This window comes from Trachurus trachurus (assembly GCF_905171665.1).
Source record: "Trachurus trachurus genome assembly, chromosome: 19".
In the NCBI taxonomy this organism is placed as follows: Eukaryota; Metazoa; Chordata; class Actinopteri; order Carangiformes; family Carangidae; genus Trachurus; species Trachurus trachurus.
The window spans coordinates 6,812,032-6,833,658 of NC_139913.1; the positions used below are offsets into that span (position 1 = coordinate 6,812,032).

Consider the following 21,627-nt stretch of genomic DNA (forward strand, 5'->3'; position numbering starts at 1 on the left):
CATACAGTGATTTATGAATTACTAAACAAGGCCAGATTCTGCAGCAACAACACAAACACACACACACACACACACACACACACAACCTGTTCTCAAAAGGCATCACTTGCGAGTTCAAATACCAAACAATGAATTAGCCTCAGTGGATGTGGATGCACCACCGAGCTTCAGCATAGGTCTGTTTGTCTGTGCAATCTTTGTGTGTGTGTGTGTAAGGAAGAATGCCGTCGAGAGTCCAAACAATGGACAAGTGACAACTTTTAACTATGTATGCTTGTGTGTACAGTTATGTTATTCGGATTTACATTTTGGCATCACTTATTATTAAGAGGATTGTCTAAAGTGTCAGTGTTGTACATTATCATAAAAACGTATTATTAACTGTAATTTTTCAATGATCATTAAAGATTAAAAAAAAAAAGTTAAAGTACTTACAAAGTCTTTCTCAAGCTTCTCCATTTCCTGCTTGTAGCTCTTCAGCCTGCTGTTGTACATGGCTCGACTCTGGATGGGAATCTCCCGCACCTCCAGGTCCATCTGCTCCATCTAAAAACCCGCAGTTAATCCAGTTACTTTAGCAAACAATTCGAAGAAATTCAGATGGTGAAAACTTTATGATTAATTTCATGACTACAACATTGTTTGGAATATAAAACTGACAGGTTTAAAGCTTATTCTCATCAAAATTCACACCATATTGTGAAGTATCCAACCTGGTGAAATGTGTACTTTTAATTATGATCATTTTCATGGCACTCTCAAACAAACGCTCGAAAATCCTGGGCCTCCATTTTCTCTAATGATCATATTTCTCTTACAATCTACACATTTCTGTTTATGTTGCATTGCTCAAAATGTTGTTACTATATGACAGAAAGAGGCTCCAGATAGAAACTGTGACAGCTCTGAGAGCATTAAACTTTGTGAAATGAGTTACTTCAGCGGCATTAACATCAATATGTTCCGGTGTTGATTGTGAAAAGAAAACGCCTCCCGCTCGTGTCAACCAGCAATGATAAAAGTTGTGACAGAGGGAGGATGTTCTGTAAATAAATACACAATCAAATATGAGGGCCCCTTCATTGTTGCAACATGCACAGGCCCAACAATGTCAGTGAGAATGAAGTAAAAGTACATTTGATGCATGGCGAGACAGGTCTCTCTGTGGCAGATTTGGAGGGAACCAATCACTGTGACATAACAAGACAACTGCGACAACAATTTGTCTCTGTCAGGTGACTTTGCTCATTTTTAAACAGCAACATGAAGACTTCCACCTCAAGATAATGGCTTGAAATGTGTCATAGGGGTGTCACTTAAAAGCAGATTATGGGAAAGCAATCATGTGAGAAGGAAGCCTCCATTCCGCCCATGTGATGTTTGTGTGTGTGAGTGTGAGTGTGTGTGCATGTGTGTGTCTGCATGTCATGTCACCACCAGGATAATACAGGTGCTGTTGTCTGGTGCCAGTGAAAATTGTCCCCTCCCTCTTTCCACAAATTCATTATTTAGGAAATGGGAAGAGGAGAAAATTACTGATCAAAGACATACCAACTCTCTGACTTCTTCAAGCTGTTTGTCAACATTTAGAACCAGCTGTGTCTTCTCCTCTGAAAGGGAAAAAAACAGCAACATATTGATCAGCCGACAGAGGAACAGCGCTTCATGACAACAACCTAACTCCCCCACAACAGGGGAAGAGACGGGGGGAGAGAGATAGAAAGAGACTGGGAGAAAACAACACACGAGGACACATTTGAAGATATATTTACACATTCTCTCCACACGACGAGCCAACATTTGATGTCTCTTAGTTATTGGCGTCTATGAGGCCTTTGTTGGTTTCTGTTGAGGAGCAGTGAGACACCTCGTGCCAACTCAAAGGGAAGGGAGGTGTCAGCTTTGCTCACTTGCCAGAAGTATGAGTCCCACTCAGAATGACTAACGCACCGTTCTGCACCTCACCCTGTGGCTGCTCTTCCACATTACCCATTGAAACTCATTAGGACTGGCGAGAGTTCCAAAGAAGCGTGTAAACTACGGTTCATCCCATTGTTATTTAAGGCAGCAGCATCGCCACGGACGGGAACTCGTCTTTGTTCTGAAATTAGCTCTTTGCCATGAAAGTGAACCACATGGAACATAGAGGTTCAGTTTGCTTGTTTAGCTACACATACAGTATATAAAAGAGGATAATAAGAAGAGAGAAGGTCGATTAAAACTCTGAAATACATGACAAAATGTGTTTGAATTCAATATCTCAATTTTGGCTGTAGTCACCGACACCAGCTAATTAGTGACTCTGAAATGTTTGATGTATCTGTTTTTCTCTGAATCATATTCTTGTTAAGATATGTGATTGCTAAATAAACAATGTCAAGACACAAGCTGTTGTAGTGTGGTGTACAAAAATGACTTGGTCAATCAACTCACTTTATATTTAAAAAGAAAAGAAAAAAAAAAGCCCTGGCACAGAGTTTATAGTAGAAATGTGTAACCTGCAGTCATTTTGGTGTTTAGTTGTTAATATTTGAAATCCATTCAACAAAGGATGCAGAATTACAATAAGGGATAGGCCTATTTCACACAGAGTCATTTGGTGGGGAAAAGCACACATTTAACAAATAATATTAATGATGGCTCAGTAAGCCCTGACAGCTGCAGTGTCACAAAATTGTTAGAAATTGGCCAAGTAGTCAAAATACATCATGCAATTTGAGCTGATATCATAAGCAAAAAAGGAAACCAAGCAATCTTATATATTGTGAGGTATAAACATGACAGTATTCACAATATCAGCATAAAAAACCTCACCTAAGATAAAGTGAGCTTAAATTTCCTTAATCAAAAATGATCATTCAAAAAAGGTCATGTCACAACAGTAATCAATATTTCTATTTTCAATTATCTCTATTTCAGAAATGTTCTCAATCCTTCAACTGAAAATATTGTTTAATCAAATGTATCATGAGCCAAAAAAAATGACAGTTCTTTAGCCTAATAATTGACCACATTTTAAATGATATGCAAAATCTGTTGACTTCAAACATCAGTTTCCAAAGCAAATCACAAGGCTGTCGGCTATGGGACTGCATTAACACACAAAAAAAAACCTCAGGTAAGATCTTCATTTCTCAGGCACCTTGGGCCAACATTACCTTTTGCCAATCCTAAAATTCATGTCCAACCTCACAACCTACACAGTAAACAGCCAGAGGCGATTTACTGAAAGGTGAGCTGGTGCATTCTTGTTCAAATTCAGGCCCAAGCCAGAGGGCTGTGAAATATGTATGGATTTTACCAAGACTACTACAACCTGCTGACGGTCGGATGAGGAGTTTTGTACACAGAAGTAAGGCGAATAAAGAAGAAATAGAGCTTGGCAGGTAGTTTCTTTATCTTAAAAAAAGGCAACATATTTGAGTTGCAGTGATTGACAGGCAATATCTTTCCATGAAAACTCAAAGGTGAAAAAATGACATTCATGTTTCATGGAACAAGGCCTAACATTTCCCTGCATTCTTATTCAAATATTCCTTGAACCTTAGGTTTTGGGGGATGGTAACAAATAAATATATAAACACACATTAATTTGACTGTTACATGAATGAAGACAGTCAAGGACATTTTTTCCACACGCCATGGCCATTATCAGCATATGTGCACACATGTGAAATAGAGAGATACAACAACAGCAATGACAAAAGCCCTTTGTCTGGAGCTATATTAACGTCCTAAATAGAGGGCTGTCAAACCACGGGCAAAATTCAGCCACTTCAGGAAGAAGAGCCAGAGGGACTTAAGAGAGGAAGAGAAGAAAAACCTTAATGAGAAGGAAGGGAATTGAAATTCAACTGTAAACTATTCTGTTGGTGGCAGAACACATAGAACAACTACTTATGGCTGCAATGTGTTTCCTGGCTTTGTACATATTCATATGGGCTTACTCTGACACAGTTAACAGATGGCGAGAGGAAGCAATGTGGAATTACTCTGTGGAATGGGCTGCCATGAATCTTCAAAGATGCCAATTCCAAACCAGAAATACTCAGTCAGCTGAGGTTTTGTGAGAGGCAGTGGCCTTTGAAAAACCAATGAGCAAGTGTGAGCCCAGAGAAGAAGATAAACATCCTAAGTGGATGGAAGCAGGTTTTAGCAATGAAAACTAAAACTATATTCATGCAAACTAGGTGCAGTAGTCAACTTGTCACAAACAATATTTTGGCCACATCGACCTCTTTTACACCAGTTCATGTGCAAAATGTCTATGCTGAAATATGCTACACATGACTGACAAATAAGTAGTGTATTTCTGACACAAAATTTGTTCTTCAACATTGTATTAATGTTGTTTAATGTGAATTAAAAACTGCGCTGTTCAGGATGTCCTCCACCCTCGCCCTATGTCTGCTGGGATTGGCTCAAGCCCTCCGCCACCCTACATGGATTAACGTTATAGCAGATGAATGGATGAATTCTTATCTTTAACTGAATGCTAAATTGTATAATAATTTCACTTAGACTCCAAACTGAGATGCTTAGTGCTTAGTGACATATAGTAACTCAGATTTATAAGGTTGGAGGTGCATTGAGTAAGAGTGTTTAAGCTTTATATAAGGATAATGACAAGCACAAAGGGGCCAGTGTGCAAAGCTGAATGATGGCACAATGATGGTGTGTGTTTTTAATGGCTCTATAAATGTAAGGAGGAAAACAAGTCATTAATTTGAATGTGAGAATAGAGTCTGCCAGGAAATATATCCTAGGGCAGTGTGTTGAATTATCAACATTAAGACCTAATCAAAATTAAGTTTTAGAAAACGGCAAAAACACTTTTGACAAGAAGCAGACAAGAATAAATTGGTGCATCAGTTCTTCTCAACACACGTTGGACTGGAGAAGATTATTGTGTGTAGTTGGTAGCATATATCATCCCTCTTGAGAGTTATATAACTGCAATTAACTGCCTGTTGAGTACAATAATGTTTCCTCATTTGTAGCTTCTTCAGGGTTGAACTGACAATTATGATGTGATTAAACCATAAGGAAGCATTTATCACGTACAGCCTTTTGCTGAAGACTGAAGCTTATGTCACTAGGCCTAATTCAGTGAGTGCAGCAGCACCCACATGGACAAGTGATCGATCACATCCTGTTTGCTCTTCATACAGGGCTGTGCCTGCTGGCACCCATGTCCTAAATCTGCTTTAATCTGCTGGCACAAGTGCCCCACTGCACCTCTCTATTGACATGCATTGTTGTTACAAAGTTTTTCCCATTCACTTAAATCACTCTGAGAAATTAGTTTAAATTTATTATATGCACAAATTAAGAGATTCTGAGTAGGACTCAATACATCTAGCCTAATCTTATTGCAACTAAAAAAAAGATTGTCTGACACATGAAGTGAGATAATGTAATTTACCTTCAAACTATTAAATTTTTTATACCCACATATTACATTTCACAGTCACTGACAATGGAACCTGTTCAAACATTCATAGGACAGAGAGCAGTCAAACAAGAAACTTATTCACCTCTATAGCCACTTCATCGTGGTTTGTACACGTGTAGTGTAAAATAATAAAAGTGCCCTTTTTGACAGACATCAAAAGCACAGGTGTACCTAATAACATGAATCATGCCATGTTCTATTGAAGTGCCCCAGGGAGCCAGCATGCACAGTAGCAGGACCGTGACACTTGTTCATTACAGAAATGCAGCCCTGATTAATGTTATTAATGACACCTGTGCTTTTTCTGCTATGAAATGTAAAAATAATAATAATAATTAAAAAAAAAAAGACGGTCAAGAATAAGGTCTAGTCCACAGAGGTATGTAAGGTGACAGAATTTACTGTTCAGTGTTAGATAATGTTAAGAAAGACAGCCTTTAAACAATATATATTTACCATTGGAGAGTATAATATCTTAATTGGCACTTAACCCCTTCCCATTTTCACACTAAATGGCTGAATCCATTAAAGACAAACCGAGCTAACAAACCAGCCTTGTAACAGGTGATATACTCGTTTCATACACCTCTTTAAAAAACATTATAGCTGCTTCACAATTTAACGTGACATTGTTACTATCACGTACATTTGGGTAAATATGGTATAGTGATAAAGTAAGCTAAGTTACACCTCGTACCGTTAGCTCGGCAGCTAACTAAAAGCTAGATCCAAGTCGGCGTTTCCACCTAACGTTAATAAACACAAGTGTCTTACCTCCACTTAGTTTGGGGATTTTGCCAATTTTGTTGGTTACTTCTGCTGTAAGGGTACCAAAGTCCTGTTCGTAGGCTTCAAAGTCTGAAGACATGCTGGCGTTTAAGTTTAAAAACAGGTGGTTAATGTAGTTGACAGTTAGCTCAGAATAATAACAACACGGCTCGAATGGAGTCCCTTCCTTGTGTCGCAGTGAAATATGTTCGACGAGGACTTGGACGTTTGGTTCCGACACTGAAAGTGTTTCAGCGTGTAGATAGAAAATGTTGTTTTCTTTTATTTGTTCCTTCTATTTTCTATTTTTATACCGACGTCAATATATAAATTATTTTTTAGCAATTTTGTGATGGTTCATTTTGATTTAAACGCGTCCGTGAGAGGTTGAGGGTAATAGTTTCTGAGACACCGTGAGAAAGGTTCCTCCCTGTACACACACACACACACCACACATACAAGGAACTGAAGGAAAAACAACAAGGAAGTGGCCAGGTTGGTCATTTAAAGTGACAGCCTTTTTCTCCAGCCATAAAAACCGTGCATGTACGTTTACCAGTAAGCATTTGTTATGTCTTTAATATTCCGTATTATCCGTGTTTCCTCTTTGCACCTGAGGGCACCACTCCTCCTTGATTTTGGTTTTAGTCTTCACAACAAGCTGGGCGAGCAAGCTAGCTAACTAACTAACTAGCTAACTGTTAGCCCCGGTGCTAAAATGAATCATATTTATAGCCAAATATATAACCGCTTGTCGAGGATGAGTTTTTATTTTTTATCAGAATGGCTGTATTTGGCTTGTGATTGCGACCATGGGCAGTGTTGTGCGTGTAATGTTGCAGTGTTTTCTTCTTGATGCGAATTAGCTTAGCTTGGGAACATGAGCGAATTACCTAAGTCGCTGGTGAGAAGATGCTGTACTTATAAACAGTGAGTCACTCTTCCAGAAAAGCTGTGATGTGCGGCACTGTCCACATTGGTGCCTTGTATAACGTATTTGTTATGTTAACTGTGTCAATACCAAAAGAGAAGAAGCTACTTAAATTGTTTATTTGTGGTTGTTGCGGTAGTTGATATTGCAGTGGTGACAGAAATGTGAAATACAAAATGAAAAACATCTAAAAGGAAAGGATACACTAAAGGCAACAGTTGGAGATATATGTATATACTATGGTAACATTAACTTCTTTATGTATAATGCAATGCAATTCAACAACTTTGTTGAGTCAACACCAGTTGAAACATAATCTTGTGATTTTAAAACAGGACTATGCATGCATTATTTTTAGTGTATGTACTTAGTAAAATGATACGTGTGTGTATGTTGACCATGACAAATTGTTATTCAGCTCAAGATGGTTTATGAGTCCATATTTTGGATTTGTAAATTGATCAGAAAATGGAGACTGTAGTTTCTGTAGTTCATCGTGTTTTGAAAATGTCCCTCTCTCTTTGTCCTAGATGGGGAAATTAAGTTGAGTCACAAGGATAGTGTGCTCCAAGGATTGGCAGAAGAGGATGCTGCTCTTTGCTAGGGCAAGGAACAATGGGACACAGAGAGCCCCGGTAACTCCAGAGCAGGCCAGTTGCTGGTTACTCAGAAAACGAGAAAAAATATGTGCATGGTCCACGACGCTGACTTTGCAAGATAGCAGAAGAAAAAAAGTAGCGCACCACTGAAGCTTGGTCAGTAGAATTCAGGAACTCAAAAGCCAAAATATTAGTACTAACCTCGTGGTGAAAAAATGAACTTCCTGTCAACTTTTGTGACATTTGAGAACCTCCATGAAGTTCGGAGACTGTGCCACTGGGGTCCGATCATAGCGCTGTCTGTCATTGCTATATGCTCGACCATGGCAATTCTGGACTCCATTATCTGGTACTGGCCGTTAGACACTACAGGAGGCAGCATTAACTTCATCATGCTCCTCAACTGGACTGTCCTCATCCTCTACAACTACTTCAATGCAATGTTTGTTGGACCTGGGTACATCTCCCTCGGCTGGAAACCAGTAAGACCGATTTTCATTTCCACTCATGATTATTATTATGATAGTGTAAAGAACAGTTTGGTACAATGTTATGCATAGCAAAAACCATTACATCATTGGAACTTGCTTATTTATTTCAAAACAGGAGAGTCAACAGGAAGCCCAGTATCTACAGTACTGCAGAGTGTGCCAAGGGTACAAGGCCCCCAGGTCCCACCACTGTCGCAAGTGTAACAGGTAGCTACATTTATTGCCAAAGAAACAGTAGGTTCTCTCACATTTGAGATGGACTTGAGAAAATAAAAGAGCCCGGAGATGAAGTGACTAAAGCAAATTGCGGGGGTATTTCCAGGACACCAAGTTACAACTACACTACCTTGTTTATTTTCTGCTGCTGTGAAGTGCTGTCAAGTCTCTCTGTGGATTGTAAATTGCACAATTGGAATCTCCTTATCACTGCACATTAGCCTTAACTAGAACTGACATAAATACAGAAAAAAAAGAATAATTATATAATGGTAAGTCACATGTGCACATCATCAGCTTTTACGTTGTCTGTGTTCCTATAGTGAAAAGAGATGCAGTGTGCTGATGAACTTGTCACTCTATGTCCTCCCAAACAACCAGTCAATTCCCCCAGCACTCCTCTCCTCCTCTGCCTCCCCCCCCACAGGTGCGTGATGAAGATGGACCACCACTGCCCCTGGATAAACAACTGCTGCGGCCATATGAACCACACCTACTTCACCAGTTTCCTGCTGCTGGCTCCTCTGGGCTGCTCGCACGCTGCCATCATCTTCATTATGACCATGTACACACAGCTCTACGAGAGGGTCAGTGGCCACAAATACACCTCATTTATTTTATCATTTGATGCTGAAGTGACCACACTTTTCAAGGGGTTTTCTTTGTTCTCACTGCAGATCTCATTTGGCTGGAGCACGGTGAAGATCGACATGAGCGCCGTGCGGCAGTTCCAGCCCCTCATGCCCTTCAGTGTGCCTGCGTTTGCTGCCACACTCTTTGCCTTAGGCTTGGCACTGGGCACCACTATTGCTGTTGGCATGCTTTTCTTTATACAGGTACATTTACACATCTAATCATAAGGCACACGTTTACAAGCTGTTGGGTATGGAGTGTGATATATTGTCAAAAAAAGAACAAAAAAACCCATCACATTGCATATTCAGGAGACATCAGAAAATAAAAGTCTGATTATGAAACAATATGCCTGTTTCAGATGAAAGTCATCCTTCGAAATAAGACCTCGATCGAGTCTTGGATCGAGGAAAAGGTCAGTGTCTCGAAGATTTCCTGTGACTTTGTTCTGTGATTTAGGTGTACTTTAAGATGGAGTATTTCTAATTGTGTGGTCTTCGAACCTTAATCTACAATGTTACAAGTTATTTTATTTATTTACACAATATTGATAGATTTATTTAAGCAACACATCTCCAACGTTTCTTTTTTTTTTTTGAAGTTTGTTAAATTAAAGATGTCTCTTTTATGACCAAGGTGTACAAGTCCCAGGATCATCTGTCCAGTAAAATGTAGTATGCTGCTTACAGAAATGTGACACCACCCCACTTACCCACTGACATATTATACACACATACACACACTTCCACTCCCTGTGTCTTTTCCATTAGGCCAAAGACAGAATACAGCACTACCAAACAGGAGAGGATTTCATCTTCCCTTATGACCTCGGCACCCGCTGGCTGAACTTCAAGCAAGTCTTCACGTGGTCAGGGACGCCCAAGGGTGATGGCATCGTATGGCCAGTCCATCCCAAGTGTCACCAGCACACCTTAACTGTATGTCCAGTTTGGTTTGTTAAGTTTTCTTCATTTAATTTATAAAGGACTGCACAACAAGTGGGCAGAATTTGCTTTCGGCACAGCATAATAATAGCACATAGTACTGTGTAGCAACAAACATCAGTTGTACATTTAACGTACATAAACAGACATCAACATCAGTACTATGGCTTGCGCCGGGGAGAGCCTCACGGCCGCCATCTTGCATCTTGTCTGTTAAGCTTCTCGTTTGCACAATGTGGTGTTGTGTTATTCTATAAATTATGTGATAAATTAAGTTTAATTCCTGGAAAATGCTTTGACAGGTACTGTGATTAGTCCATTACAGGGTGATGAGAGTTGTTTTGCCAAACCAAAGTGACTTCAATTGCATTGTTCTTCTTTAAACAGATTGAGCAACTGAAGCAGAAAGCTGATAAGCGAGTGAGAAGTGTAAGTACCTATCATATCCTTGTTCTGACATCTCTGTGTTGTTGATTTGCACATAAACACACAAGAACATGTTTTGATGCAGTAGGTTAAAGAATCATTACGTTACAGACACATTATGGTATGTTTTCTGAATTTAGTTGTTGAGCAGTAGAATAACCAGATATCCTGTATGCCTCGGCCAGCAGGTCCAGTACCGGGCAGTAGAAGACTACAATGGAGCTTGCTGCCCTATCAGCAAGGGTATCCAAACCTTTTTCAGAACCCCCTGCACCGAGGAGCCCAGGATCCCCCTCTGCAAGGGCGACACCATCCTAGCTACACGTGGCACCAAGTATGTTCATCTATACAAAAATATGGTGGTGCTTGCAATTACAAAGGTTGTTTATTCAGGAGAATGGGTGACTGTGCCTCCAAGGAAGGCGTTAAAATTAATACCTGAGTAATGTAATGTGTCAAAGCTCCTGTGTCCTCATCAGTGTTTTTTTTCTCTTTAGGTGGTGGATGTATGGAGACAAAGTTCTGGGCGATGAGCAATCGAGAGGTAAAACGAAAAAGACAGAATTACAGATGCTCTTGCTGTTTGAATTATGTTTTTTTAAAATTCACATTAACATTAACTTCCCCTCCTCTTTCTGTTTTTCGCTTTCAGTGGGAGAACGTGTAAGGGGATGGTTTCCAAGGCGATGCGTGGAGAAGTGCCATTATGACACAGCTGCCAGTGATAGCACCAGCGAAAAGAAAGTAAATTAGTATATTTCGACTGGCTTTATGTAGAGTTGGGGAGTTAAACTGAACAGAAGGCGTCTGTCCATGTTCATCAACACACATCCACTTGAAGATGTCAGCCTGACGTTGCAGGCTCACCATGAAGAATTTCATACTTTGATTAAAATTTCTCACACATTTCAATACCAACTTGAATTTTCTAAAGGGAACAAAGTTTCTGTAAATCTTACTGAGCACTTTGCTGTCAACTCATGTCTTGAAGAGAACTACAGAGTTCACAAGAAGGACTGTTCCCGCGGGTTCAGTTTGACTCCTCTGACCAAAAGTAAAAAACCCAGCAAGAGTCTTAATTTTCAACAGTTGCCACCAGGCTTTAATGTGACTTCATTGTGATTACATGACTTTTTACTTGAATATATTGTGTTGACTTGTTGATGTCCTTCTTTGCTAATTATGCAATGCCTCTGCCCAGCTAACCCCAGGGCTTCGTCATGCAACTCTTTCTACAGTATGGAGATAACACTTAATTTCTTTCTATTATTTTTGTAAAAACAAATTGTTGGCCTCAATATATAAATTGAAAATTAAAAAAAATATTCCACAAGTTGCTGGTGGCTTCAGTCTTTGTGTTTGTTGTAAATGCGGATGTGCTGATGCCGATGTCATGTTCGGTAATTACTCATGTGCCCTGAGCTGATTAAATTAATCCCAGTGTATATAAGAGTAGATTTTTTCACTTATAGGTTGACACTATCTATCCATCCACCTATGTATCTATTTCGTTTAATTTTTATTCATTCCAAGCATAGACAATTTCAATTCATACATTATTGACCCCAAAAAAAAGTTAGATTAAAATAGTTGAAAAAGGTACTTATATAGAAGACATGGGTAGAAAGAGGTTTAGCAGTACCTTGACATGTTTCAATGGATACTTCACTCTTTTTCAGAAGCGTCACCAGGTGTTGGTATGACGTGTCTTTATCAACTGATGTTATCGAGGCGTGACTGCCCTACACACATTTGACAAGGCGGCCACGCCTGCCACCTCTTTCTAGTTTCTACCCATGTCTTGTATATAAGAACCTTTTTCAACTATAAGAATACAGACGCTATGAACCCTTTTGGACTATAGATTAAAATAGACATATATCTATATAACAGAATATATTAACACATTCCATGCATGAAAAGGAGCAGGATGAAGAAAACGTATTTTTCCTGCCCCTTACCCAATTCAATTTGAGATTAGAAATAGATGGTCTGCCAAATTACTTGTAAATATCATAACACCGACAAAAACAAAAAAGAAAACACAGGCAACTCAGTTGTTCTATCTATCTATCTATCTATCTATCTATCTATCTATCTATCTATCTATCTATCTATCTATCTATCTATCTATCTATCTATCTATCTATCTTGGCATTAGGCATTTAGCAGGATGACTACATGTCCCAGACTTCACCGGTCTCCCATCAACCAATCAGGAAGCAGTCTGGATGTCACGTGATCACCCGACCCAGTTCATGTGGAAGAGTGTCTTCCACTAGTGGTTATACTTTAGCTCTTTGGACTGGAGTGGACTGGTTAAGACAGTTCTTCGTTGAAGATTAGCAGGAAAACAGAGCCGTCCAGTAGTTATTATGCGTCCACCCTGCGACATTCATCCGCCATTCACGTCGGTTTAGCTCTGCTCGTGCAGGTAAGCTCGTGTTAAAATGTAAGGAGGGTGCCCATATGCCAGATTGTCAGTCCAAATAACGATATAAATCTGTGTATGTGTCTCACCAAAATGTTGGTTATTACAAAATACCGACATTGCAGAGTCATAAATACCACGTAACTGTGCTCATTTAGATCTAGTTTAACCACTCTACATGGTGTTTTAATTGCTAATTTTCACAGGCAATTTGCAGGTAGTACTGTTAAGCTAGCTAGCTACTGTACGACTTTCAAGTGTAACATACATGTTAATTTCCGTTCAAACTGTCAGCTGCTAATGCAAATTGACACTGTTGCTCATGATTTAAGTTGGCATACATCGTTGTTAGCAGCCAGATGGTAAACAAGAAGTCACACCCTTGTAATAAACTGTGTATTCATGCTCCAAGCATTGTGTTGTTTGATTGGTCCACGGCTGTGTATAGCCACAAGTAAAGGCAGGTTTAGGTTTAGGGTCTGTCCCGTCAGGGTGGGATCATGACAGGTGAGGATTGTTGCTGTAAACACGCCTTGCTTTGAATTTTACCTTGTGACTCACTCCACTGAAGTGGAATTCAAGGAATATGGTCGGACTCAATTCATAAATTGCAGCAGCTCTGCACAAAGTTACATTGTTCACTTGCAACATCAGCAGCAGGAGGAAACACTTTATTCAACAGGAGACTTATTGTTCAAGTCAGTTATTTGCAACTCAGTAGGTATTAGGTAAGCTAACAGAGCAGAGGGCCCATAGTGACAATGCACTGTGATGATTACAATACCTATTAGGGCTGCACAGTTTGTCATAAATTAGAATAGGAAGTTTTGTTGTTGCATAAAATGTGTCACAATATTGTTAAGCTTCGTTGCACTGCAACAGAGATTCAGTGGCCAAAGTCATTCTCAAGACAAATGTTTGTTAGGTACGACGCTCAACAAAAGTCACATCCTTGATTTTATGTAAAAATTTAAGGCAAAAGCGTTACAACTGCACAAGTTACAACATGCATATCGTAATCATAATACTTTCCCAGATAATCACATTGTGATTGTTTTTTCATGTTGTGCAGGTCTAATCCTGAACTTAGACACCTTTAGCTTATCAGTAACAACCTTAGCAATGTGGAGCATGTTAACAGCAAGATACAGGATAGGATAAGCTCAAAGGAGGCAAGCACGTGTCATGACACAAAATAAACAATTTTTACTGAACTGCAATAGGTACAAACAAAACTGGTTATTATGTTAATAATGAGAATGAGGCTTTATTTATGTTGGCAGAGGTTATACCAGAGAGTGGATACAAGGAAAGCAAATTAACAAAGGAAAAGTGCAATTAATTATGTCGTTACAACCTGTTTTTCAACATTGTAGCTTGTGGTTTCAAGTTCCAAAAAGCCTTTGATGTTGATTAAGTGAAAGTAGTTTCCTGTCTGCCCTCTTTGATATAATGTTGTTGTTGTTTTTATCCAGTAGGGTTATCTTCTCTGTGCGTTAGGACTGTTTAACAACCATAACAACCATAAAAACCAAGACAGGGTCCATGCCTATGTTCCCACAGTCTTATGTTCCCACAGCCCTATGTTCCCACAGTTCTAAGACTTTTCTCAAAATTAGGCCCTATGTTCCCACTGGACTCTCTCTACCTATCTGGACTCTATCTATCTGGCCTGTCTAGCCTCTACCGGGTCTTTTTTTACTAAACTTAACCAACTCTTTCCTTCATTGCCTAAACCCAACCAATGGTGGGACCAAAGGGCTGTGGGAACATAGGGCCTAATTTTCAGTGACAACAAAAGTTAGAAATGTGGGAACATAAGGCTGTGGGAACATAGGGCTGTGGGAACATAGGGATGACCCCCCCGAAGACATAACCACCACAGTTTAGAAGATGTGTAGCTAATAGTTCCCTTCCCTCCCAACTTTGCATTGAATATAACACTATACAGCGCATGTAAAATACAACAAGACAAGACACACTGTTGAACTTTGTCTCTCTCTTTTTTTCCACTTCAGCGCCGTCTCCCCTCCCCTCCCCCCCCCACCCCGCCGCTGTAACTCCTCGGACTCTGTTACGGCTGTGAATCCCCTGTGCTATCATCATCAGCCAGTAACATGTCCATGTTCAGCACGGGCATCCTTGTGCTGACGTCTCCTCTCCACACTCTCCCCCTGCGCATCGCTCCCGTGCTGAGCTCGGCCGCTCAGCTCGTGGAGCGCACACTCTACGTCCACCTCCACCCGGGGCTGAACCTGGGAAGCGGGGGTCAGCCTCGACCTGTCTTCATCCCGCCGGTGGTGGACCTGTCCACGCTCATCACCCGCCTTTACAGCAACGCGGCCGACATATGCGGACACCTGGATATACGGGTTTTGCTGACCAATGTTCGTGCTCAGTCGGCCACGATTCCCAACAGCCCCTTCCCCACTCCACAGTCTCTGTCTCACTCCCCGGAGGTGGTGCTAACAGACTTTGCTCTGCAGGACCCAGCTCAGTCCCATCAGGTCACCCAGTGTCTGCAGAAGTACACCGGCCACTGCTACGTCTGTAGCCCCGGTCTGCCGTCAGTGCTGCTCCACCCGCAGTTGGTGCGCCTGCAGGAGAAAGAGGAAGGAGGACTGCAACGAGCTGAAGAAAATGAGGAACCTTTGGAAACGTACAGTGACGTGGTGGTAGGGGGCACGTTTGATCGACTCCACGGGGCCCACAGGACGCTGCTCAACATCTCATGCTTGTTGGCCAACAGGAGGTTCCTCATTGGCGTGTGCGACCAAGCAATGCTGAAAAGTGAGTAGACAAACATTCACTTAAAGGGATAGTTCACCCAAAATTCAAATTTCAAACTCATTATCTACTCACCCTCATGTGGACTAAGGGCTGGGAGAAGTTTCAGAGTCCTCCGTGCCTTCTCTGAGTTACAGCGGGGCTCCGTGCAGCACTGCATGTCCATATGACGGTTGCGAATGGGCCTCACTTTCCTTCGTCCAAAAAGACACACCAAAAAACATCCAAATACCTCCATAGTGCTTGTCTGTAATGTCCCTCTTGTATTGAAGCCCCAACATGAGAAATTGTTCTGAAAAAAATTAAATAAGTCTATATCTCACACGATTTGCGGAGCCGTGAACAGGGTGTCAATGCAAATCGCGCGAGATTTGGACGGACCAGGAAGAGCAGTGCTGGGAGCTTCCGCTACAAAGAAATATAGACTTATTTAATTTTTTTCGGAACAATTTCTCATGTTGGGGCTTCAATACAAGAGGGACATTACAGACGAGCACTATGGAGGTATTTGGATGTTTTTTTGGTGTGTCTTTTTGGACGAAGAAAAGTGAGCTCCGTTCGCAACCGTCATATGGACATGCAGTGCTGCACGGAGGACTCTGAAACTTCTCTCAGCCCTTAGTCGACATAAGGGTGAGTAGATAATGAGTGACATTTCAATTTTGGGTGAACTATCCCTTTAATAGCTAATATTTGTTGATATTTTGAAAGCAGCAATAAGTTAACAAGACCCACTCACTGGCGTCCTTTGTCTCCCCGTCCTCAGAAAAAGTGCTGAAGGAGCTGATCGAGCCGTACTCCCTGCGGGTTCAGATGCTGCGCGAGTTCCTGCAAGACATCAAACCGTCGCTCCAGGTGGAGATCGTGCCCCTCGACGACCCCTTCGGAGTGTCTGTGGTTGACCGTCTGCTGCAGTGCATTGTGGTTAGCGAGGAGACCAGAAAGGGAGGCGAGGCTGTGAACAAAAAGCGCATTGAGAATGTAAGTTATGGAATTAACAGTATGGCCTCTGAGATTTAATTTAGCAAACTGTACCTAACCACTGTTTGTGAAGTATTTTGGTTCTGGTCTATTCCCAGTAGTGGAGAGGAGACTACTAGATTATTGTGCACTTTAAAACATTTGTCTGACACATGTAGCTATAGATTAAAAATTATAGGACAGTGTAGTCACTGTTTTTGCTGTAGTGTCACATGATCCAGGAAAACGGTACTGGGGCTCATCTCTTGGACTCTAAACATACTCTAACCAAGTCTTTGCCAGTATGCAATTCATATGCACTGCAGTAGTGGCTAAATTTAATATACAAATGCCACAATACTACGTTATACTTTGTTGTTTTTGTTTTTCCATAGCTGATTTCATTGGTTCATGGTTATATCCAAGATATAAGAAACACATTTTTTATTGTTATAAGATCATAATATAAAGTTGAAGAGTTGAATGTACCTTTAACATATCATTATGCCAATGTCATTTACTTCTTGGTCAGTTTTTCTTTTACATTTCAAATTTTACGAGTGTATATATAGATTTATTACATAAACAGTTCCTGATGTATGGAAGTTAAATTCTGCAAGTCACTGATTTACTTGATAGCAGCGACTCCATTGGCTTGATTTGTGTTCTGCGCCTCCTTAACCAGGGCCTTCCAGTTCTTGTTCTTCATGAGATCCAGTTGCTGAAAGACGCTCACCACACCGAGACAGAGGAGGAGAAGATCAGCTCCTCTAGTCTACGCTCTCGACTCCTGGGCACCCTCCTCACTCCACCTAAAGTAGGTCCTGTCGAAAAGGTGTTTACATTTTGATAAGGGACTTCAGTGGAGGATCATGCACTTTGCCCTAATGGTGGTTGTGTGTACAGTGTAACACATTTAAGAAACCACAAGGAAAGCAAAGGGCAGTTTCATTTATTTCCAATCACTTTTTTTTCTTTTGAAACTGAGGCCTATATAAAGTGTATGTCACAATTTTATTTGATTTTGTGAAAAAGAAGGAAATTATAACGTAACAAATCATAACAAAAATGGCGGCTGATCATTTTCTAACAAGTGTCAAACACACAGAACTTTTGAAATTTGGAAACCTTAAATATCTACCTCTTCTAACAGTAACTGTGTCATCCAGGTCATAGACACAGCCTGTAACAAAACACAATGTCTGTTCTAACTATTAAGCATCATAACACCAAAGCAGACAGAGTTCAGTTAAAAAGAAGTTTAAGTTTAAATGTCTTTGAGGAGGTCTGACTTGAGACCGTAAGACCAGTTTGTGTCATTAATCAGTACAAATATACAGTTTCGTCCCTTCACTATTAATGATCTTGTGCTCATCATTTGTTTTCTCTGTCTTCTTGCTTCTGTCGTGCCAGGACACATCTCATCTCCCTCCCCTTCCCTACGTGATTGGCCTGACGGGAGGCAGCGGCAGTGGAAAGAGCTCCATCGCCAGGCAGCTGGAGGCTTTGGGCGCAGTCCGGATCGACTGTGACAAGCTGGGCCATGAGGTGTATCAGCCAGACACAGCGGCCTATCACAGAGTGATAGAAACATTTGGGTCAGGTGAGGAGGACATGTAATTAATAAATTGTGTAGAGATGTTCCATGTATTAGACACAAGACTAAAATTCACCTTTGCATAGTTGTTTTTTTATTAGACTTTGATGAGTTGATGCTCGGATTTTCGACCGTTATAGCTTTTTAAATTTTAACAGAATTTCTCAGACACCACCACACTTCTGTGACTTTGCTTTAAAGGAGCTCAGTGTAAGTGTTTGCGATCACTACAAAGCCAGCGTGAGCATCAACCGCTGTTTACTCACCGGTCTAGAAGAAACGCTGCGAGTTCAGCATCCTTTGCCTCGCCAAGTGCCGTCTCAAGAGTCAGAAAGCAACCCTCTTGTTTTTTTCCGTCTATTTCCATCACTGCACTTTCTTGTACTGAAGTTAGCACGCTGGCTAGCCCCGTTAACCGTAGCATCCAGTCTGCCCTGAAGAAGTAGCGCAGGTGTGTTGTAACCTCTTGTCTTGTGAACGCCAACAATGTCTGAAGCTGTTGCCAAGCGATCATCTTCACCGCCCACTTCCAGCAAAAAAAACCACGCTCTGCAGCGGAGAAAAGCCACATTTAGCACCTTTAAAGACACACTTTTATCGCCAAACATTATCCTGGCAGACCTGACGCAGGTGGGGAAGGGAAATGTTAAAATACAAAACTTTGCAAGGTCATAACGACTCCTTCGCACAACTGACTGGCAAGAAACATGCTGCATAACTCTAGCTCTCGATAAATGGTCCCAGTTGTCCTCAGTGTTTCGCTGTAATCAACTAAATATGAATAATTACACAGATTTCTTCTTTCACTTTTAGACCTTCTCAATGAAGACAAAACGATAAACAGACGTACATTAGGAAAGAAAGTTTTCGGAGACCAGGTAATATGTATGAACAATCTTTCAGTGCATTGCAACATTACAAATGATACGTCACAGTCCATACCTGTGTATTAACAATTTACCAATGATGCTGTTTTTCATGCAGGAGAGGTTAAAAGCCCTAACAAATATTGTATGGCCTGAGATAGCCCTTCTTGTGAAGAACACAATCAACCAAGCCAGAGAGGAAGGTACTGTATGAACTTGTATTTAGTAACCTTAACACCATCAAACCTGGTTTTGTTGGATACAGGCTGTGTAGGGTTGAGTGTTTGAGTGTTTCCTTCAGTCCATCCAATGTACTGCTTGTATAGATATATGCACAGATGATCTAAGAGCCTCCCTTGTGTTTTGCTCTCTGCAGGTAAACAGGTATGTGTGGTGGATGCAGCAGTTCTCCTAGAGGCCGGCTGGACAGACATGGTCCATGAGGTCTGGGTCACTGTCATCCCAGAGGAGGAGGTAATAAGTTAAAGAGAGGACACGGATAAAGTCACATCAGCTCAATTTAGAGATGTGAATGTTATGGTTGTTTTGTTTTTCTCTATTCTGTATTTAAGAATTTAAAGCCTGATAGTACAAGCTTCCTTTCTTTTGGTTACTACCACTGGGGGGCGCCAATGTTTAGAAACCAAGAAAGTCTGTAAATCCAACCATCCTGCCTCCTCTTGTTTCCTCTCCTCTCTAAGGCGGTGTTAAGGATAACGGAGAGGGACGGCGTCACCAAGGACGACGCCCTGCGCAGGCTGCAAAGCCAGTGGTCCAACGCCAAACAAGTAGAGCACGCCAACGTGGTGCTCAGCACACTGTGGGAACCTGAGGTCACCAGGAAACAGGTCAGATACTGTACACATCACCCTATGACAATGGGGTCCAGGCATCTGAGTGACATTATAAAGAAATGGAGCTGTAACTGTATTTTTGTGATGATTTTCCATTGTCTTTTATTTCAAAGGTGTTGAAAGCTTGGAATCTTCTTCAGCACAGAATCAAACAGCGACAGTAGGAACATGTGTGGGTCACAACGTCAGCCGACTTGTGATCCGTGCATCCAAGTATATGCGTCAGGCTCCAGGGACATGTGCACACACACAAATGACTGACTCACATAAGGAAACGCTGCCTTAGAAAGAAGTGAGAGAGGCCACTGTGCTTTTGCAGCAAGCCCAACGTGCCCCCTCACATCTTCGACCAAGACTCAGTGCCTAATTAACTTTCCACAGGTTTTTAAACTTTAGTTTTATTTCAGAGATGTTTAGATGGATGGATAAGGAAAAGGAGAAGTAATCTAAAAAAAAAAACAATGATTTTGCTATGGGGGGATTAATAAAATATTATCTTATCCTAAGAATTGTAGGTCTGGTTTCATCCAAAGGTCTTTTTTTTCTAAATAATTCAAGACCAAACCTCTCTGCAAATTCAATATTTTCAGCACGTCTTCGACGACACCACCAGAGTTCTGACGGTTTTTCACGGATTCTTTGGATAAATAACCTGAAAGTAGCTTAGGAAAGGAACTAATGTTAAGGGAAAAGCAAAATAGTGTGTTTATCTTTGTCGTTGCAGGGTAGACTATTAACAAATTAATTGTAAGTATCTATTGAGAAGTCACAAATTACCAAAGTACGTTGTATTGTAGAAACATGTGCAATAGATTGACAACACTACAAAATGTAGTCTACAAAAAAGCGGCCTAGTTCACACTGCCACTCCAAATCTGATTTTTAGCACATCCAGATTGTATCTATCATGAACAGCCAAAAAAACACATGAGATCTTTACAGGTCTGATTCAAACCTGATACAGAGGTGATTGGATTAACAAAAAAAAAAAAGCTGATTTGGGCTGCAGTCTGAACAAGGCCGTGTAGCAGCCACATTGACAACGAGAGAAGGAAGACACTGAAAGGTCATGAAACTACAAGGAACGCTGCATTGACAGTTGGAGGAAAGCACCTAATATACATAGTAAAAACATAGTAAATAAATCAAGCTTTGTCTTTTGGAGATTATGGAAATCCCCAACCTGGAAAGGCAAATGTGGCCAGTAGAGAAAACTGATGATGATGATAATGATGGGCATTGAATTGAGAAAAAGTCATGTATCAATGAAATGTGATGGAAGTTTTTAAATTATATATCCATGAATATATACACCGGCTACCTTGTGATTTGTCTTATAAAAAAAAAAACAGATGTCACATGTTGAGACTCCATTGTGAGCTGAGTTCTCCATAACATCATCTCATGCAAGACGGAAAGTGTTGCCATAACCTACAATAAGTCTGTAAATGAATATTTACAAACTTATTATGAATTCCATACATGTCAATTGAGTGTTTAAGTTAAGTTTGTGAAAATAATCTTCATGTTGTCTTGCATGTAAACTGCAAACTCAGTGGTCTGCTTAATGGATGGGTACAGAACAATAAACAAAATATCCTTAAACCCCATGAGTTTACGCATTAACTTTTTCTAATGAACTGAATAGAATCTGCATGAAGCTGCCAAA

At 40.7% G+C, this 21,627-nt stretch overlaps 3 protein-coding genes across 8 annotated transcripts in view; 2 read left to right on the forward strand and 1 right to left on the reverse strand.

Annotated features, from left to right (window-relative positions):
- vti1a (vesicle transport through interaction with t-SNAREs 1A) overlaps positions 1 to 6,400 on the reverse strand; it is a 111,345-nt gene extending 104,945 nt beyond the window's left edge. For all 3 annotated transcript variants that reach the window (XM_083993675.1, XM_083993674.1, XM_083993676.1), the window contains exons 1-3: positions 6,230 to 6,400; positions 1,552 to 1,610; positions 436 to 546 (exon numbers count right to left, since the gene is read on the reverse strand). In XM_083993675.1, coding sequence (XP_083849801.1) covers positions 436 to 546; positions 1,552 to 1,610; positions 6,230 to 6,323 — 264 coding nt within the window. In that variant the 5' untranslated portion in view covers positions 6,324 to 6,400. The remainder of the gene's footprint in view (positions 1 to 435; positions 547 to 1,551; positions 1,611 to 6,229) is intronic.
- Positions 6,401 to 6,666: 266 nt separating this feature from the next.
- Positions 6,667 to 11,765, forward strand: zdhhc6 (zDHHC palmitoyltransferase 6). Of its 4 annotated transcripts, none has more exons than XM_083993619.1 (11): positions 6,667 to 6,781; positions 7,685 to 8,235; positions 8,360 to 8,451; positions 8,888 to 9,047; positions 9,138 to 9,296; positions 9,455 to 9,508; positions 9,864 to 10,031; positions 10,425 to 10,466; positions 10,649 to 10,797; positions 10,961 to 11,007; positions 11,116 to 11,765. In XM_083993619.1, the coding sequence occupies exons 2-11, from the start codon at positions 7,969 to 7,971 to the stop codon at positions 11,214 to 11,216; spliced, it is 1,239 nt and encodes a 412-aa protein (XP_083849745.1). In that variant the 5' UTR covers positions 6,667 to 6,781; positions 7,685 to 7,968; the 3' UTR covers positions 11,217 to 11,765. The 4 variants fall into 4 exon arrangements, with proteins under 4 accessions (XP_083849745.1, XP_083849746.1, XP_083849744.1 ...); XM_083993620.1 differs by having other exon boundaries at positions 6,686 to 6,718; XM_083993618.1 differs by having other exon boundaries at positions 6,691 to 6,769.
- Positions 11,766 to 12,731: 966 nt separating this feature from the next.
- coasy (CoA synthase) lies at positions 12,732 to 21,527 on the forward strand. The gene is made up of 10 exons (XM_083993829.1): positions 12,732 to 12,897; positions 14,913 to 15,684; positions 16,448 to 16,662; positions 17,327 to 17,458; positions 18,055 to 18,244; positions 19,052 to 19,116; positions 19,223 to 19,307; positions 19,481 to 19,578; positions 19,806 to 19,952; positions 20,072 to 21,527. Exons 2-10 carry the CDS (start codon positions 15,012 to 15,014, stop codon positions 20,120 to 20,122), a joined length of 1,656 nt encoding a protein of 551 aa, XP_083849955.1. The 5' UTR covers positions 12,732 to 12,897; positions 14,913 to 15,011; the 3' UTR covers positions 20,123 to 21,527.
- Positions 21,528 to 21,627: the final 100 nt, after the last annotated feature.

Bases quoted from the DNA above. Each gene is read 5' to 3' on its own strand.
- coasy (XM_083993829.1), top strand. From the start codon at position 15,012: ATGTCCATGTTCAGCACGGGCATCCTTGTGCTGACGTCTCCTCTCCAC. The intron at 15,685-16,447 runs GTGAGTAGACAA...CCCCGTCCTCAG, and splicing joins CGACCAAGCAATGCTGAAAA to AAAAAGTGCTGAAGGAGCTG. The intron at 17,459-18,054 runs GTAGGTCCTGTC...CTGTCGTGCCAG, and splicing joins CCCTCCTCACTCCACCTAAA to GACACATCTCATCTCCCTCC.
- zdhhc6 (XM_083993619.1), top strand. From the start codon at position 7,969: ATGAACTTCCTGTCAACTTTTGTGACATTTGAGAACCTCCATGAAGTT. The intron at 8,236-8,359 runs GTAAGACCGATT...ATTTCAAAACAG, and splicing joins TCTCCCTCGGCTGGAAACCA to GAGAGTCAACAGGAAGCCCA. The intron at 9,509-9,863 runs GTCAGTGTCTCG...CTTTTCCATTAG, and splicing joins AGTCTTGGATCGAGGAAAAG to GCCAAAGACAGAATACAGCA.